This window comes from Erythranthe guttata, chromosome 8 (genome assembly GCF_056151865.1).
Source record: "Erythranthe guttata isolate IM_541 chromosome 8, IM_541, whole genome shotgun sequence".
Lineage (NCBI taxonomy): Eukaryota > Viridiplantae > Streptophyta > Magnoliopsida > Lamiales > Phrymaceae > Erythranthe > Erythranthe guttata.
In genome coordinates, this window is record NC_142540.1 from 6,133,192 (window position 1) to 6,150,952 (window position 17,761).

At 35.9% G+C, this 17,761-nt stretch overlaps 2 protein-coding genes across 2 annotated transcripts; one reads left to right on the forward strand and one right to left on the reverse strand.

The window, feature by feature from the left end:
- The first annotated feature begins 9,443 nt into the window (after window positions 1-9,443).
- On the forward strand, window positions 9,444-12,877 carry LOC105973240 (2-oxoisovalerate dehydrogenase subunit alpha 2, mitochondrial). Its single transcript, XM_012998260.2, has 9 exons — window positions 9,444-9,823; window positions 10,426-10,560; window positions 10,652-10,834; window positions 11,003-11,160; window positions 11,269-11,368; window positions 11,460-11,571; window positions 11,675-11,814; window positions 11,893-12,078; window positions 12,312-12,877. Exons 1-9 carry the CDS (start codon window positions 9,581-9,583, stop codon window positions 12,465-12,467), a joined length of 1,413 nt encoding a protein of 470 aa, XP_012853714.2. The 5' UTR covers window positions 9,444-9,580; the 3' UTR covers window positions 12,468-12,877.
- A 436-nt stretch (window positions 12,878-13,313) lies between these two features.
- Window positions 13,314-17,449, reverse strand: LOC105973236 (3'(2'),5'-bisphosphate nucleotidase 1). The gene is made up of 8 exons (XM_012998255.2): window positions 17,088-17,449; window positions 16,468-16,543; window positions 15,618-15,691; window positions 15,288-15,493; window positions 14,499-14,682; window positions 14,326-14,424; window positions 14,069-14,222; window positions 13,314-13,707 (listed from the first exon to the last, which is right to left on the reverse strand). Exons 1-8 carry the CDS (start codon window positions 17,364-17,366, stop codon window positions 13,544-13,546), a joined length of 1,236 nt encoding a protein of 411 aa, XP_012853709.2. The 5' UTR covers window positions 17,367-17,449; the 3' UTR covers window positions 13,314-13,543.
- Window positions 17,450-17,761: the final 312 nt, after the last annotated feature.

Below are 17,761 nucleotides of genomic sequence, written 5' to 3' on the forward strand. Positions count from 1 at the left end.
GACATTTTTTTTGGACTTGCTGAAAACGAGAGAGCCGTGATGGTTCAGATGATTCTCGAAGGACGGTACTAGACGTACTTGCTTAAACAACTCGTTTTTTTAACGGAAAAATTCTGATTAATTACCTTTTTGCGGCATTATGTATTTCTACTACGAACTTATATTTTGGACCTATTTGTTAGTGTTGTTTGTTTTGAACATTTGCAGTGGTATGTATTAAAAAATTTCCTCTCAGCTTTTATGGTGTTCAATTTTATATAACCCTTCAAGCCTTACACACTGTCAATGCGTTGAGCATGAATACCTACACACTATCTCATGCATAATATATGAAATGATAGTCATTATTCAATTTTTGAAAATTACACATGCTTGGTGCAACAATCAAATAAATTTTAAATATATAACACGAATGAGGCATATGTATTGGTTAGTAATATGATGAAAAGACAAACATTAAAACGTAAATTAATAACAAACATCGAAATACACAGCATTATAATATCCAAAGCAAAGATGAACACATCAACATCCAAATACAAAACACATGAAATATAAAGTACAACATACATTTGCCGCAATATCCAAAATTGCACCCCACAAAATCAATGAATGCCCACATACTAGTTATCGTAAATTAAACAAATACAAATTATATTAGGCCCCTGGACCCTTACCGCCTTACTTCGAACCGAAGGGCAGTTTGAACCCGCTGAACTTATACCAAAACTACCGGATGAATTTTTATATTTCGGCATCATAATTTGTTTGGGTTTAAGTGGGCTCGGGGCATTGTTGCGATGACGCAACCTGGAATTTGCAGTGCTACACTCCGTATTCAAAGAGCCCTCAGAGTCGGACATGTTTGTTAGATAGTCCCAAACATTCACATTAACAGTGCTACAATCTGACGAGATGTTAACCACGTCGGTTTGAGGCAGTGAGACTCCCTCGATCTTAGCAGGTTGCTTCGGGGGTTTCTTACATGGATTATCTTCATCATCGTCTTCCGATGACACAATGATAATTTCAGGGCTACAAGGAATATGAGATGTGGTGGGTGGTGCAAAGATGGTTTGCATTTCGTCCCATCTATTTTCCCCATAAGTACCATACACATACGAGATAGGGTGGGCCTATACAATCCGGATGACATGTTAATAATAGATGTCGACAAGTGAAAAATAAAATTTTCTCAACGTATTGCGTAATATGTACTAAGAATATTCGACATACCTTAAGAATGTCTGCCCATATCAAATCTGAGGCGTGTACAGTGTTGGTACTTTCATTGTATGTCACACCAGGTAGTGTTAACATCCAACGAAAGGTGTTGTACCGTTTTTCAAGTTCCACCATCTTTGTTGAACAATATTTCATGGAGAAACACGTACCATATTTTTTGTTGATCACCATCCGAGCCATCCTGATTGAATTTTTTTTTGTTTTGCCAAGAACAAAACTGCCTAGACGGGCCTCATAAGCTAAGACTTGAACAAATGTGTCGTCAATTTTGCAATCCCAAGCCAGGTCGTACGAAAAGAAATCTTCAGGAATTGGTATAGCTTTTTTGGGTGCCATTGCTTGAGTGTTTTGTGATGGTGGTGTTGATTTATGTCTGTTATTTATATAATGCAAAAATGTAATACCAACTACACCAAATGTAGTAAATTAAAAGTTTCTCAATCGAACCAGGCATGTTGGCGTGAGAATATTACTTGATTAAACGTGTCATAATATGCAATATTACTTTTGGTAGTCAATTAACAAATTATGATAGTTGCATGCGCAAATTAGAACTAACGGAAAAAATAAAAAATTGGAGAGTGTTGTATGGCATGTGTTGATGGGATTTTTCATGCACTAAATAATGTTATTTAATTTTTGATATACAGAATCTTGCAGACCTGCCATCCTTTTTCATAATTCGAATTTTTTCATAGAACATTGAAAAATTTGAAATAAAATCTGCATGTGATCTTACTTTATAGAAACGAAATTATATTTTCCTACTTTTGGACGTTTGAAATTTTCGTTTTAATCATTCTATGCCGAGGAAGTTTCTTGGTTACATAATGAAGGGAATATTACAATCTCACTAAAGTGTAATTTATAGAATATTGCAGACATGCAAATTATGGAGATTTTATTAAATATTTTTGGCTACCTAAAACTGCAATTGCTGTAAAAATAATATAAAGCCATGAACAAGGTTGTAAAGAAAACCCTATGAAGGGTCTTGTTGAGTAGTAAAGCTGCAAATAAATAGCACTATTTGCTTTACCAAAATCAGACTTTTCAGATATGGAATATATTCCAAAACCACAAAAAAACACAATCTTAATAAAACAGAATCTACCAGCTTTGTTTGTACTGCTTTCTTTACAATTGGTGCAGACTTTATATTGATATAACTCATCAATGAAATGGGAAGAGAATGGAAAATTAAATTATATTAAATTACACAATATTAATGCAGTTTAATCTTGAAACCAACTTGCTGATAAACACTTATGTCAAGGAACTTTTTCACACGTATCATATTTGAGGTTGAACATAGCAATTTCTTTAGTTACACGTGGCATTTTTATGTGCATGCAACCAAACAAATCCAATTATAAAAGAAATACCAACACTCTCAACATAACTGGGAATTATCGATTGAAGTAGCATCGAGGAAGGTACATGAACAAAATCATAATTATTTGTAAAACAAAATTCAGAAAAAAGAATAGTACTTCTAATGTGTGCCAAATTGTGTTTAATCCGTTTCTCATATCATTTTTTATGTTCGTTATAATTTTGTACATTCATATTTTTGTGCTTCTATTTGCATTGGCAGCATGGTGATGACACGCTGTTAAGTGTATATTTTTACACTTTATCGTATCTTTTTATTTGAGCTTTTGGTGTGTTTTAACGATAATTGGTGCTTAAAAAGTTGATTTATTGTATTTTAGGTACAAATTGAAGAATTGGAAAAGTATGGGGTCAAAACTGCAATTTTGGAGAAAATATGGGCAAAAAGTGAAAAAATCAAAATTCTTAAGATGTAAAGCTCGGACCCCCGTCCCAGTTTTAGTTCAAATTGTGGGACCCCCGTCCGAGACTCCGAAGCTGCGCAGTAAAGGGATTTTAATTGCACAAGGAAACTGCCTTCTTCCCCAAGTTCTTCACCCTATATAAGACCAACCCAAGCACACAATTGGGGATCTTTTTTACGCAATTTGGAGAGCAACAACGCAATAACGAAGACGAAGAATTCGAAGATTCTAAGCATAGATTTATCGTTTATGACTTATTTTATTTGCGTTTTTGCTTTAATCATGAGTAGCTAAATTTCTTATTTCTAGGATTTTATTTGGAACCCTATGTGGGATTTATGAACCATTTTCTATGATTTTATGCAAGTTTTAATTCCAGATTATTTCTTCTACTTGTTTTATTAAGTGCATGAACTTGATCAACTTATGTGCTTTTATGTTATTGTTAATCGCATGAATCGGAAGATCGGGTTAATAATTAGAACTGTGGTAGAAGAGCCTTTGTGGTATTAACATAGGAATATAGTTAATCTCTTAGGTAGCCATTATTGAGATTTGTGCTTAATGATGTGTTCTAGAATTAATTGCATAAGAATATAGTAATTGAATCTAGAGTATTAGAATCGTAATACACGCGGAAGCGGGTTATGATTATTTTAGCATCTCAGGTTAATAATCCGGGTTAATTGATTGCATAATTGAAGGAATTGGGGGAAAAATAATCACATAGGGGGAAGAATAAAATCCTAGGCTCGTTTACTCTGATAAATCTTCGTGTTTAATTTGCTTTCTTGCTTTGTCTTTTTAATTTGCCTTTTAATTTAATTTAGTTAATTCTCTCTAAAATTCGACTGTGTAGGGTGGGCTTGATAATAATTGGTAGAATTTAGCGTCTAGGATTAGATAATTAAATATTCCTTGTGGGTTCGATATCCGGACTTTTAGTCCACTATATTACTTGTACGATACGTGCACTTGCGTGTAGGTTTTCGGCCAACACACGCAACCAACGTATCGCATCCACGTTCAATGGAGATGAGTGGCCGGTCGAGTATGACGATTTCATGATGGCACATGTTGATTATTTCTCATTGCCATACGATACCCTTGCCGATGATGTTGTGTTCAATTCGGTTCTCGAAGTGGTTGGTGCTGAAATGCGTAGGTTGTGTAGGATGGAGATAACGAACGAGGAGGTGAAGCGTCGGAAACAAATGATGCGTAACCGGTACCACACATTTCTGGATTTTCTTATGTTACCGGGAGTGGAGTACAATCGCCGCACAAAAAAGGTGACAACCAACGAAACGTACGACCCGACATTGAATGAACAGGTTCTATTTTATTCCAAAATTATAAAAGTCAATAATATGATTTACTTGGGATAATATACCTTGTTGTTTAGTGTGAAATTTTTATTGGTTTGTATCTAATGCAGAAGAAGCAGCACAAGAAACTCATGTACAATTATTTTCGCGCCAACAGCTTTGCATATTTTGATACGTGCGAACTCATCTTCGACGAAAAAGAGGCGGGAGCGATCGACTTGGGTCGTGGCCAAGGGAATCGGATTGAAGATCCGATACTAATCGAAGCGGGGTACGCGTTCGATGAATACTCGACAGATGACTCTGACAGGGAGGCTGATCAAGCAATGTATCTAGACTACATGGCAATGTAATATCCCAATGAAGATCCTTGGGAATGGGGTCGAGATGCTGCACCAGCAGAGTTGGATGCCGGTATGGCGGCTGAGGTTGGCCAGAATGACGCACCAGAACAGTTGGACAATGGTGTGGCGGGAGTGGTTAACGGGGATAATGCGATGGACGACTGGGACGCTGCATCTGAAGAGTGGGAGGAAGGAAATGTGGCTGATTCCGACAATGAATCGTTGGCCGAGTCTGAGGCTAATTCAGGAGTCACTCAATCTTGAGAAATATGGTTGTGGTGTGCATGTGTCGTTTTTTGAGAACTTGGAAGTGTTATTCCAATGCATGTCTAATTAGTACGTAATCATGTGTTGTTATTTTATTTTGTCGTATGTACATTAGGTTTGACTTCATGTTTTGTGAGTTTCAGTATGTACGGTCATGTTCTAATTGATATGGTCGGTCGTACGATGTCCTTGTTAGTAAGGGCAGATGTTGTAGCATGGGGTTTGAAGATGATTTGCATTTCTTTCGTAAATTTCTCCGTAAGTACCATGACCGCTCGCATTGGGGGGTAGCCTCCAAAGTTACGTGCATGTGCAAGGAGAGGTAACAAACAACATAATTTTATCTACGTATACAATATAATCCCCAAACTACGTGGCTGCGCAAGGTAAGTAAACAAACAACAAATTCAACTGAATGTAATGTGGGAATTTATATACAACTGTATTATTATCTTGACAGGTATTAATATTTTGAAATTATACCACCCACACAAATCGAATATATTCTCTCTGTAGGAAACAAACAAAGAAGATATTCGATGATTTCGTTGTTTGATCGTTCACACAAATAATCAACTTTTGTTTTTCAATCGCATTATTATAAAGAACAAGTACAACCAGGACGACGCTGCCATACAAAATGAAAAGTGTTGCAGAACAAATTCAGGCTACGCATAAAATTATTGTCATTACAAGGAGCAGTGATGTACAAAATGCAAGAAATTTCCATTTTTTAATTTGCAATTCCTGAGCAGCTACCCTTGAGTTTAAAGCACAAGTCTTCTTCAATAAACTAGGTATTATGTTCTTCGCTCGGTCACAAATTTCAGCATCACACCAGTAAAAGAAGTTGCACTTAGCTTGCTACAAGAAATCCAAAAAGAGCAAGACGTTAATTAGGGAAATATTTCGTCATGAACGAACTTGACCCAAACTGTAGCACTCCTTAAATTTTATTATGTGTATGTGTGTATATTATTGAAGTTTAAATACTAGAAAATAATTTAGTAAAAAAAAGATGTGGCTTAGATGTTATTGATATATAAAGTTGGGGAAGAAGAATAAATAAGGTAATTTACAAGGGCTGATATAGTATTAAGGAATAGTTAAGGCAGATAATGATTCTATATATTTAGACTTGGGCAGCAAGGATCTGACGTTTTCGACGAGTCATCTTCTCCCTTCATCTTCATTCTTTAAAAACCCCCTTCTGCCTAATTTTATACACCATCCCCATCAAGTTCCTATCAAGAAAACACACAAATATCATTTACCAAATCAAGAAGTAAGAAGAAGCTCATATTCAATCATCGAAGAAAAGATGGTGACTTGACGACCTTCCCGGTGAAGTTTCATCGAGCGGGGGTTTACAGGCTTTAGTTCGGTGGAGATTCCGACCCATTTGATATGATGAAGATTACCTACTGTTAATTTCATAATCCGATTGGAGGTATTTTGGCTTCGAATTTCGATTTCGTTTCTTCATGAAAATTGTAGAATAGGCTGAATATTGTGCGAATGATTGATTTTCCCCAAATTTTAGAATCCTTTTTGGAACTGATTTTAATTCTACAGTAGCTTCAAAAAGGAATTTTCGAAATAAAACTTGTTGTTACTCTGATTTTCGGAACACACTTGGGAGCTTTGGAACTCGAATTTTAAAATCGTTTCTTCTCAAATATCATAGATTTTCTGGAACATGTTAATTATATGTTGAACTTCGTTCCATATGATTGAGTTCTATAGGATTTTTGAGCGGAAGAATATGGGCGTTGAAGCGTCAATTCTGGCAGCTCATATGATTATTCTTGTCGGGCTGTTTTCTGTATATTCGAGTCATAATTTGAGTTCTATGTCTTCTGTCCATTTGTAGATGAAGTCGTTATGTTCGATTTCATATACTATTTGTTAAATTTGGATAACATTTCGAATTATTACGATTTTTCAAAAATACTGCCAGAAAAAGGATTTTTGTAAATGCCGGCAGTTTTTATTAACCTTTTCGGGGGCTGTTTCAACTATGTTATGCTCATAATTTGAAAATGGTTTCTTCATTAAACTCTTAGATATTGTTCTTGGCTTTAATTTGGTATATCATTTGTTCTGTTTCGAGAAATGTATAGCATGTTATTAATTTTCAAATAAGTTGTACCAGAAATGAATTTTCAATGTTCGACAGTTCTGTTACATGCTGGTTTTTGGAAATTATGCTATTTTTGGTTCAGAATCAGGGGTGAAAGTCTTCTGTGAACTCGTAGTATTATTTGTTAGCTTTCATTCGGTATATCATGTGAGCAATTTGGATAAACGTGGAATTTGTTATGAATTTTTGAATAAACTGTGGCAGCACATACGTTTTATTATTATGTGAAGAAAGCCGTCATATATGAACATATTTTGTTGGTCTTCGTCGTGGTAACATAAACGTGATGGTTATGTGGTAAGTTTTGATGTTAGTTACGGGGTTAGATTAATTTAGAATTGGTAGGTGAATTATTCGGCCTTAAGAACATATAAAGCTAGGAAAACGTAGAGTGTATATTATTTTATTTTTTTTAATAATTTGGTGTCTTATAGTTTAAATATATTACATAGGTTTTGAGATCGAGGAACCGTGATTACTCTTGATTGGACCGAGGTGAGGATTCTCTTGCTTGACCTTTTCTGGGAATATGATAAACTCGGGTAATTGTATCGCTCGAGTACTTGAATTTTGCTCCCTTTCATTGAATTGATCTACTCGTTATCATTTGATTATCGTTATTTGAAATTGATTGGATGATGTTGAGCTTGAGATTATTTGAGAAATGCTATCGTATCGAGTGTTTAACTCTTTGATTTCCATTTCCTTCGAATAGTACTTATTGAGTGATCGGTATGAAATTCTTTGAAGCCGATCGTTTCCTTCAAGTTTTATTCAATTATCTAAACTTCATATCTTGAAACATCGAGCCCTCTTTGAAACCTTTCACTTGATCCCATTTCTTCGGAATTCTTTTATCTTTGAAATTCTGAAATAATCAGAAATATGGTCTTCTTATATGATCGATGAAGTCCTTTTGGGACGCCTCAAGGACAATGGATATTAATGGGCCCGGGGCTGTTTGGAGGTGACCGCTGGGCGGTATCGGGCCGACGGTGGGTAGTCTCTCCAACAGTACCCACATAGGTTTAGACCCGTACACAACTGGAGGTTAGTTGGGTTTCGGGCTAAACCGGCATGCGCCCGGGCATGCCACATTGCATTACAGGGTCATTCCCTGCTCGGTGAATAAGGTAGTAAACGGCTACGGGAGTCACAAGGTAGGTGTATTCTTATCTCTATTGATCGGAAAATTGATTGATCATCCTTACTATTATTCTTGAATTTCCAATCGATGGATAATCTTTAATAGCTTCTATTTTCCGATATCACCAATTGGTTCGATCATCATACTTTCTCTTAGATCATGTTGTAATTCGTTATTCTTATATTTCACCTCACTAAGTCTCCTATGACTTATCCCTCTATTTTATTCTGTCATATTCTCATTCTCAGACGCAGGTGCAGGCTCGAATGAATCAAGGGAATTCCTGTCCGAGTAACTACCTTGTTTATATTTGTAAAATAGTGGTTCGATTAAGTTAAGAATAATCGTTGTCTTGTATTATAAATATCAGCGTTTGAACTTATTTATGTTATAGTTTTGTAATATCATAAGCTAGAAGTTGTTGTTAACTGTTCGGAACCTTTGTACTTTACCTTGCTAAACGTGAGGTTGTTAATAAAAAAATCGTACGTATTTTTGTGAGCTATAGTTTGATTAGTACTATTAAAAATAAAAAAAAATAGACCAAGTAATTTCATAGAGTAATTTGACAAACGCTTCATAGAAGGCGGGCGTCACAAAAACTTACCCCTCTCGTTGGACATGAAACGAATCGGCGGCCTGGGTGTAGTTCCGTCCACGAAGTTTGGACCTTCACGGCAAGGCCGCAGTGGCAAACAAAAGGATGGTTATGACCCTGGCCGTTGCTACAGTACCCCACGTTCTGTTCCCGACCACGAAAACTGTTACAACTGCCGGAGCTCATCGTCTTTTAAATAATTTTCGTAATATTTATTGGCAACCAAATATTTTTGGGAACAAACAAAAACAAAGATAAAACCAGTGCTTCAAACAAAGAAAAAAAATATATGTACTATGTAGTACATAGAAGCAGGCTTTATATAGATGTAGAAGCAAAGCCAAAGGGCAAAAACATTTTTTTACATTTTTATCCGTCGTTATCCACGAACCAAACGCATGAACGATCTAAACCAATAATTACTATGAAAGTTAATAAGACAAACCAAAGACGCGATTGAGTATTATTTTGGCTTATCCAAACAGTGTAATCTAGAGGCTTTGATACAATCCTTTTGAATCTTGTCCCACGAACCAAACGAGTCCTTAGTTTAATGATTAGTTACATGTGGCAACCAAATCCATTCACTAAGAACAAAAATACCTGTGAAAGAGAATCGAATCTACTCATCTTTCCACTAAAAACACAAAAAATCTTCGAACTCCACGACAATCAATTTCTTGGTAGTTCATCTTCTGAAAATCCAAGAATGGCTCTATACTTATCTAAATCCGGAAAACATTTGCCCAATTTGAAACAAAAATTTGGTTTGCTGAGAAGGATCAACAACCTCAGTTCATGGAGTTGTTGTTTTCACCACCAAAATCAGCCTTCTTTATCCCCAATTCGAATAATCCCAACCCTTTTCTCCTTTCGCCGTTTTGAATCTTCTAAACCCGATAAACAGTTGGGTTCTCTGCATAATGATGCTGGTGGTGGTGGTGATCCTCAGGTTATTTATTTATTTTTTAATTGAAAATCTTATCACCTTTTTTTTTTTTTTTTTTTTGAAGCTTTTCTATTATCGAATTTGTTCTTTTCTGTTTTTGTGTTGCCGTAAATTTATCGATTTTTTTTTTTTTACTTACAATGTTCTTTCAATTTTGTGCTATTGTTACTCTCGAACCATCGTTAGCGGAGCCAGGTTTATAAGTTCGAGGGGAGCCGAATGCTATAGTACACAATTTTTTTTTTGTTTATGTATTTTTATGTAAATTAATAGAGATTCGAGAAATGTTGTGGGGGGCATGGCCCCCCTGGCCCTATGCTGGCTCCGCCACCGGCGATCATTGAATTGAAGAGATAAGAAATTGATGAGTATTTGATCATGAGCTTTTCTTTTATCGAACATGTTCTTCTCTCTTTGATCTTGTTGTAAATATCAAGTAAAATATGCATGTTATTAATTCAAGATTGAAATATGGTTCCATACGATTCCCGATTTTTCGAATCAAATTATGCATAGATCCTTTTCACTAGTTTGTTTTCTTTAGAGTTTCTTCTTAATATTGAGGTAGTTACAGTATTTATTTATTATTTTTTGAATTGTATTAGGTACTGAATTTTCCTGGGGGGAAAGTTAAGTTCACCCCGGATTTGAAATTCCTGTCGGACTACCCGGAGGAGAGGGTTCATTGCTACAGAGTTCTTGATGGCAGTGGGCAGACAGTAGGCAGCAATTTTGTACAGGTACGTGCCTATATATTTCGCCTTGTTGTAAATAAAATAAATGCAGCTTTTATTTAAAATAAAATTTTGGTTGTATGTATGATAATCTCAGATAGAGAAAGATGTAGCTTTGAAGATGTACAAAGACATGGTTACTCTTCAAACAATGGACACCATATTCTACGAGGCGCAGAGGCAGGGTAGAATATCTTTCTATGTGACGGCAACCGGAGAAGAAGCCATTAACATTGCTTCTGCGGCTGCACTTACCATCGATGACCTTGTCTTTCCTCAGGTTAACAACAATCATTCTTAATGAGATGTATATGAGCTATTCTATATGTAACTGTATATGTTTGTGTGTCTGGAGAGAGAGAGAGAGAGAGAGAGAGAGAGAGAGAGAGAGAGAGTACTGTTTCAGTCTATGTGCAATGTAAAATAAAAATAGTGATCGACTTTGCAGTACAGGGAGGCGGGAGTTTTACTTTGGAGGGGATTTACGCTACAAGAGTTTGCACATCAGTGTTTTGGAAACAAATACGACAACGGTAAAGGCAGGCAGATGCCTGCCCATTACGGATCCAACAAGCACAATTATTTCACAGTTGCTTCGACTGTTGCGTAAGACGTTATATCTATTTATTAGGTTAATCCTAATGATGTTTTAATACACAAATTATTTCATTTTTTTTAGCTTATAAATCAATTGTGGTGTTAACTGTGCTTCAGCACTCAAATTCCGCATGCTGTGGGTGCTGCTTATTCTCTAAAAATGGATGGAAGAGACGCATGCACGATTACTTATTTCGGAGATGGCGGCACTAGTACGGTAATTAAACAATATTAAAATAAATAAATAAAAAATCAAGAATTTCAAGATTTATAAGTATGGCTCGTAATGTGAATTTAATGACTTACAGGGAGATTTTCATGCTGCGATGAATTTTGCTGCTGTAATGGAGGTACCGGTTATACTGCTTTGCCGAAACAACGGATGGGCCATTAGCACCCCAGTTAGTGATCAGTTTCGAAGTATATATTTTCTCTAAAAAAAAATACATACAACATATTAATAATAATTGCGAAATTTCGTTATTAAATTCTCCATCTAAAATTATCCGAAACTCCTGCACAGGTGATGGCGTTGTTGTTAAAGGTCAGGCGTACGGAGTTCGTAGTATCCGAGTCGATGGTAACGACGCCCTTGCTGTCTTCAGCGCCGTTCATTTGGCTCGGAAAATGGCCATTTCTGAATCTCAACCCGTTCTCATTGAGGTGGCACGGTTGTTTTGTATTTACATGTAATATATATTTATATATAATTATTATTCAGGAATTATATACATTCGACAGGCACTCACATACAGAGCAGGACACCATTCGACATCTGACGATTCTTCGAAATACCGACCGATAGAAGAGATAGAATGGTGGAAAGAAGCTCAAAATCCCGTTGCAAGGTTTAGGAAGTGGCTTGAAGGACAAGGTTGGTGGGCCCCGACGTCCGAGTCAGAGCTACGAGAATATGCTCGTCACGAGGTAAAATTTGTTTTTTTTTTTTTTCTGAAATAGAATCGAAAGTGAATAAGTTAGAAATATATTCCTCTATATCAATCTTTAGGTGCCAAGATAAGCTATATGATTAATTAAATAATTGAACTTTATTTGTTGTTCGGTTAAGTCATTTTGGAAAAACAAAATAAAAAATGAGTCGCGATCTTGGTTTATTATTGATTTAGAAGAAATGTACTATTGTTGAATGAATGGTGCAGGTATTGCAAGCAATTCAAGTTGCGGAGAAGGTAGATAAACCGGATCTTGCACAACTTTTCACAGACGTGTACGATGTTCCACCGTCGAACCTAATTGACCAAGAGAAATCACTTCGAGAGTCTGTTGAAAGGCATCCACACGAGTATTCCCATTAATACATTTTGGGCAAAGTACGGCCACCCCCTGAGGTATGGCCAAATTACGAGGAAAAAAACCCTCTTGTTTGGGTAATTACAGCCACCCCCTCCTTTTAAATATTTTTATATAAAATTTATGTAATTTGGTTTATTTACCGAACCAAATTGTATATTCAGATCGGTAAACGGTATGAAATGTTGGCGTACCGAAAATTCGGTTCGGTTTTACCAATTTAACATCCCTAAATTTACCTTTGGAGGAGTATTTTCGTAAGATAATACTTAGTTGAGGGGTGGCCGTAATTTGCCCATACATAATAAGTGCTGAACTGTAATTATACTCGGAATATTAGTGACCATATGATGCATATTATTGAGATAATTATTTGATAAGTTAACCCTTTGTCAACAAGGATATTGGACCAAAATTACCTATGTCAATTATTCATTGTGTATCAAAATTTGGCAATTACAAATTCAATAGCATATTTCAATTCCCAACTATGTTAAGCTCAAATCGAGTTTTGGTCTAATAAGGAATCATAAAGCATGTTCAAAAAATTTCATTCGAATTTCGATCTAATCTCTAGTTAAACTACTAAAACACGTTCAAAAATTTCTCGTTTACGGTTCCTGCTATAAGCACATTGGATTAATAATTGGAAAATTTTGATAAAAATACCTGAAAACAAAATTGTATTCCTAGAAAAAATACTTGGTTCTTTCTCCAAAAGTCTGTCTGCTGAAATAAACTGAAAGAAAATGACCATAGTCTGCAAAACTTACTAACCGAGTTCTACTGACTGCACTCTCTTTTGTGATCGTATTTGTTAACTAAATTCCGCGTGTTTGGAGCTCGACATATAAATGACTATAATTCGTCTTTTAAGATTAGTTTCAACACCACGATGAAATAATATGATGTAGCAGTCTCAATCCACCATTACAACATCTGTAAGAAAGAAGTTGTTAATCCCTCTAGTGCATTTGTACTTTGTCCTAAAAAGGAATTTTAACAAAAAACGAACAACTCTCGTGTTGACACATAAAGCTGGACCATCCCATCGCCTCTAATTATTGATATATAAAATATCTCACAAAGACGAAGTTCTCTCGTGAATGGAGTCTTGAACGGCCTTCAAGAGAGCAGGCATGAGTTTCTTGTTGGTAACGATAATGCCAGTGTCGAGATCAAGATATCTTCCCTTTGAGAAGTCCAATGGATTCCCACCTGCATCTGTCACCACACCTCCAGCTTCTGCAATATTCAAACGTTGTCGTATATTCAATTCAATGTACGAGGAAATATTATAATTTTTCTTTTCTAACAGCAGATATATTTGGACATGCACAAGCATTAATTTTTTTTGGAGCCAGCGGTGTACTATGAATTATGTCCTGAACGAATCCTGGATAAGTTGGCAGTTACTATATACAATTTGCATATTCTACATGGCTCTTATTTACTGCCGAATACACCTTAGTTTAAACCTCAACTTACCTAGATATGAACTTATTATTAGTTCGAAAATCAGTAGTTACACATGCAAACAAAATGGAGGATAACTACAATGCATGAAAAATATAAAGTTTTAAATAATACGGATGATTTAACAAACCTGCAACGACCATGTATCCAGCTGCATGGTCCCATATCTTCTCTCGGTAACCTTTGTGAGGGAACCTCAGATATATTGCTCCATCTCCTCTGGACAAAGCACCGTACTTTGCTTGGCTATCTATCCTGACAGGTGGTGCTTTAACGCCAAGTTTCTGCCCCCACGAAAAATTATAGGTACAGGTTTTACACACATGCACACAAACATACGAACACACAATAACAATTACAAGAGAAAAAAAAAAGACAGAATAGTACCTTGGCAATGGAGCTAGATAATTCATGCAACGAGTGTGCAGCTTCGTAAGATTCAAAGAAGGACGCTTCTTCAGGGTTTTCAATAGTACTAACATGTACCTGAAATGGTCATATGAAAGTTTAGGTATTTGAATGACCGTATTTTGAGAGTCAAATGCTAATGAAATACTGACCTTTGTTGGAGGGGAGCCATCTAAACTTTGAACATATGTTCCAGCATCAATTTGCGCGAAAAAAAGGCAGCCTTTTTTGTCGTCAGATGCCATGGGGAGATTCGGACATGCTAACACTCCCAACACGACTTTCCCTTCATCTAACAAACCTAACGCAATAGCATACTGATCTCCTCTTACAAATCTGCGTATCCAAGCACAGCAAATTAGTATTAACTATGAATTCTAACACGTCCAAACAATATTTGTTTTCTTAATTTTATCCAATATATGTCGAAATATCAATGAATTGTTTTCGAGATATTTTTTAAGTGATCCCATGCAAGTTCATGGTACATATAAAATGAATCGAGACTGTGGCAAATAAACTTCTGGAATGTTGGTAATCACTTTCAAAACCTCTTGGAACATTAGAATGGGAATAAGTGGTTCAACATGGTCTCGAGATAATAAACAGAGTCGACATTAATAGCATTACAAAGGTAGAAACATGTGAGAAAAAAATTCTTGGACAATAGAGAGTTATCTAGCTTATGGTTTAAATGATGCAATACGACTATTTAAGGAAAAGATTGTCAGCATTGAAGGCTATTTTCAGTCAATAAAGGACAAATCGAAACAACTCAGCAAATTTTCTGAAACCTGTCTTATTAATATATACTGAAGAGTTAGACAAGTGAACGTATACGAAATCGAAAGGTCCGAATTTCATATCTATCTATAGAGGGACTAGTCACATAGCAACGGAAGATAAAAAAAAATCTTCATAGATGTGACTGAAATACTTACCCTTTAGTGCCGTCAATTGGATCCAAAACCCAATGCTGACCGTGCGGACCTCCGTCAGATTTTCCACAGTCGATGGCTTTAAGCACATCTTCCTCAGATAGAGGTGAAATATCACTGGTTCCATCACTAGCAAGTGTCTCGTTCACGAGTTCAGTTATGCGGTGCAGTGTTTCTCTCGACTCTTCTTTGCGCAGGTCTTCAGAGTCCTGGAATATTCAAACAGTCCATATTTAATGAGACAAATGCATTACAAAAATTAATGAATGATAAAAAGAAGAGTTGAGCGAGAGGGTAATCCAAAAAAATGACCAAGGCAGCAAGTTTTATTACCTCTTCAGCTACTAATGAGAAGGGAAATGATGGCAACTCTTTCCCCAAAACAAGGCTAACAAGAGCCTGTGAACCTGCAGAAAGAACGGATGAACGAGTTAAATTATACTTACGATATATTAACTGCTTCACGAAGAGTTAAAAGCCATTAAATTATAAACTGCATCTGCATATAGTGATGGATCGTATGAATGTTAGAATTTTTTTAACTTTCTAACCTAGTATAAGCTGTGTATTTTACAAATAAGATAACCATATATTTCTCAGATTAACGAAACCCGAAACCATCAAATAGAATCGAATAAGTTATTAGACACAATTGATTTATAGTCAAAGTAAACACCATCACTTTCTCACTTCAATTTCTATTCTCACTCATACTGAAAATTAGCTGTGTGGTCTTGGAATGTGATGGAAAACAGCCTCAGTTAGAAGTTTTCTAGTTCACTCTCTTAAGAAACTACAGAACTGACAAGTACAAAGAGAGAGCTAGATGGTAGAAATGATTTTGGCAACCAAATTATTTCATGGCCCTTTAGTTCGTCTTTTTAGTATGATTTCTAGATATAATTAAGGGTCAATTCAAGAAATACTTAGTCATCTATGGAAGGGATGGGTGCAAGAATTTTCACATTCGCAGGCCAGACAAAATAGGTGACGACGAGAGACCTTCATTTGTTTTTTTCTCCATAGTTTGGTTAAAAGTTTTCATTTACATCTGTGCAATTGATTTACTTTTAAAAGGACAAAGGAGCGACACAATCAGCAAAACCACAAAATACAATACTTACTATTAAGAGAATACAAAAATAACAGCCTACATAACCCGATTTAAATTGCATTAACAGACCGTAATCAGCAACTGTGACAGGACTTTTATCGGATTTTGATTGGACATCAGATTGCAACAAAGCCTTTTGCACCTTCTGTTGTGAGAGGCAGAAAAAAAAACACATTATGATATTACATACAATTATTAGCAGGCTCATTCAACTGCAAGCTTCTTCAAAATTCTAACACGAGTCTGAACTGAATTCGATTTCAATCCATTTATATAGAGGTCTGACTGACTAATTATTTTCAAAAGCAGCGTTGTAGGATGTAATCACCCAATTTTCCTCCCTTGATTTTCAAAAAAATTCAAATCAAATGCCAATTTTACCCTATTTGCTGCTCTTCAAATATATATATGCAACAAATATGCAATGCCCCCAATTTTCTTACGTAGAATCTAGTCCATGGGTAGTTTATCGATTGTAATTTGAATCTAGGGCACGCTATCATTTTACATCATGTTATTAATTCAACTGATCAACGAACATGTTATCCCCATTTGGGCGTTTCGGTGAAATTCACCAGCGATCCATTTAAATAAGGGGGAAAAAGTCAAAATACTACACAGAAAAAAAGGGAAGAACAGCTGATTTACATAATAGAGCAGAGAGAAGAGTGAAGGAGAGAGAAAGTGACCTGGCACAATCGAGAAGCGAGAGAAGCAGCTTTTTTGGCAGCAGCTAGTTGTCTGTCGTAGGACATTGTTGAAGCCGATGATGATGATGATGATGATGATGATCTTCTTCTTACAGCTCGTAGGTTGGGCGGCGGAGTAGCAGTAGTAGAGCGGTGGAGAGAGAAAATAAATGGGAATCTTTTTGATATCGAATGTGGCGATGTTACTGTAATGGCATTTATATGTAGTGAGTGTGAGACCACTCGAATCAATGGAGTTTGCCCAATTGATACACTCATCTCTCCCCACTCTCTCTCTCTCTCTCTCTACTTCTCTCTCCTCTTTATTTTTCTTTTTTTTTTTATTTAGGCCCTTTGTTTAGGGGTACAAATATAAATACATGTCAAATGTGTATTAGTGGAATTTTTTTTTTTAAATTACAATTGTCATTTCAATTTTATTTACAAGGTTGAAACACCGCAAAGGTGGACGCGTAAGATGATACGTAGTTGATGGTTTGTTGTAATTACCCAAAACAGAGGAGATTTTTTTCGTAATTTAATCTCACCTCAAGGGCAGCCGCAATTTTACCCAAAATAGAATTTGAGAAACTGATCTTCCACAAAATCATTACTATCACTATTTTTCTTAAGAACTAAAACATACACTTGAAATTTTAAAGTTTCGCATCTTC

What these genes read in the sequence shown, in the direction of transcription:
- LOC105973240 (XM_012998260.2), top strand. Translation starts at nt 9,581, where the DNA reads ATGGCTCTATACTTATCTAAATCCGGAAAACATTTGCCCAATTTGAAA. An exon ending in GTGGTGGTGGTGATCCTCAG is followed by an intron (nt 9,824 to 10,425) that starts GTTATTTATTTA and finishes GAATTGTATTAG; the next exon opens with GTACTGAATTTTCCTGGGGG. An exon ending in ATGACCTTGTCTTTCCTCAG is followed by an intron (nt 10,835 to 11,002) that starts GTTAACAACAAT and finishes TCGACTTTGCAG; the next exon opens with TACAGGGAGGCGGGAGTTTT.
- LOC105973236 (XM_012998255.2), bottom strand. Translation starts at nt 17,366, where the DNA reads ATGAGTGTATCAATTGGGCAAACTCCATTGATTCGAGTGGTCTCACAC. An exon ending in TCTCATTAGTAGCTGAAGAG is followed by an intron (nt 15,494 to 15,617) that starts GTAATAAAACTT and finishes TGAATATTCCAG; the next exon opens with GACTCTGAAGACCTGCGCAA. An exon ending in CCAATTGACGGCACTAAAGG is followed by an intron (nt 14,683 to 15,287) that starts GTAAGTATTTCA and finishes TTGGATACGCAG; the next exon opens with ATTTGTAAGAGGAGATCAGT.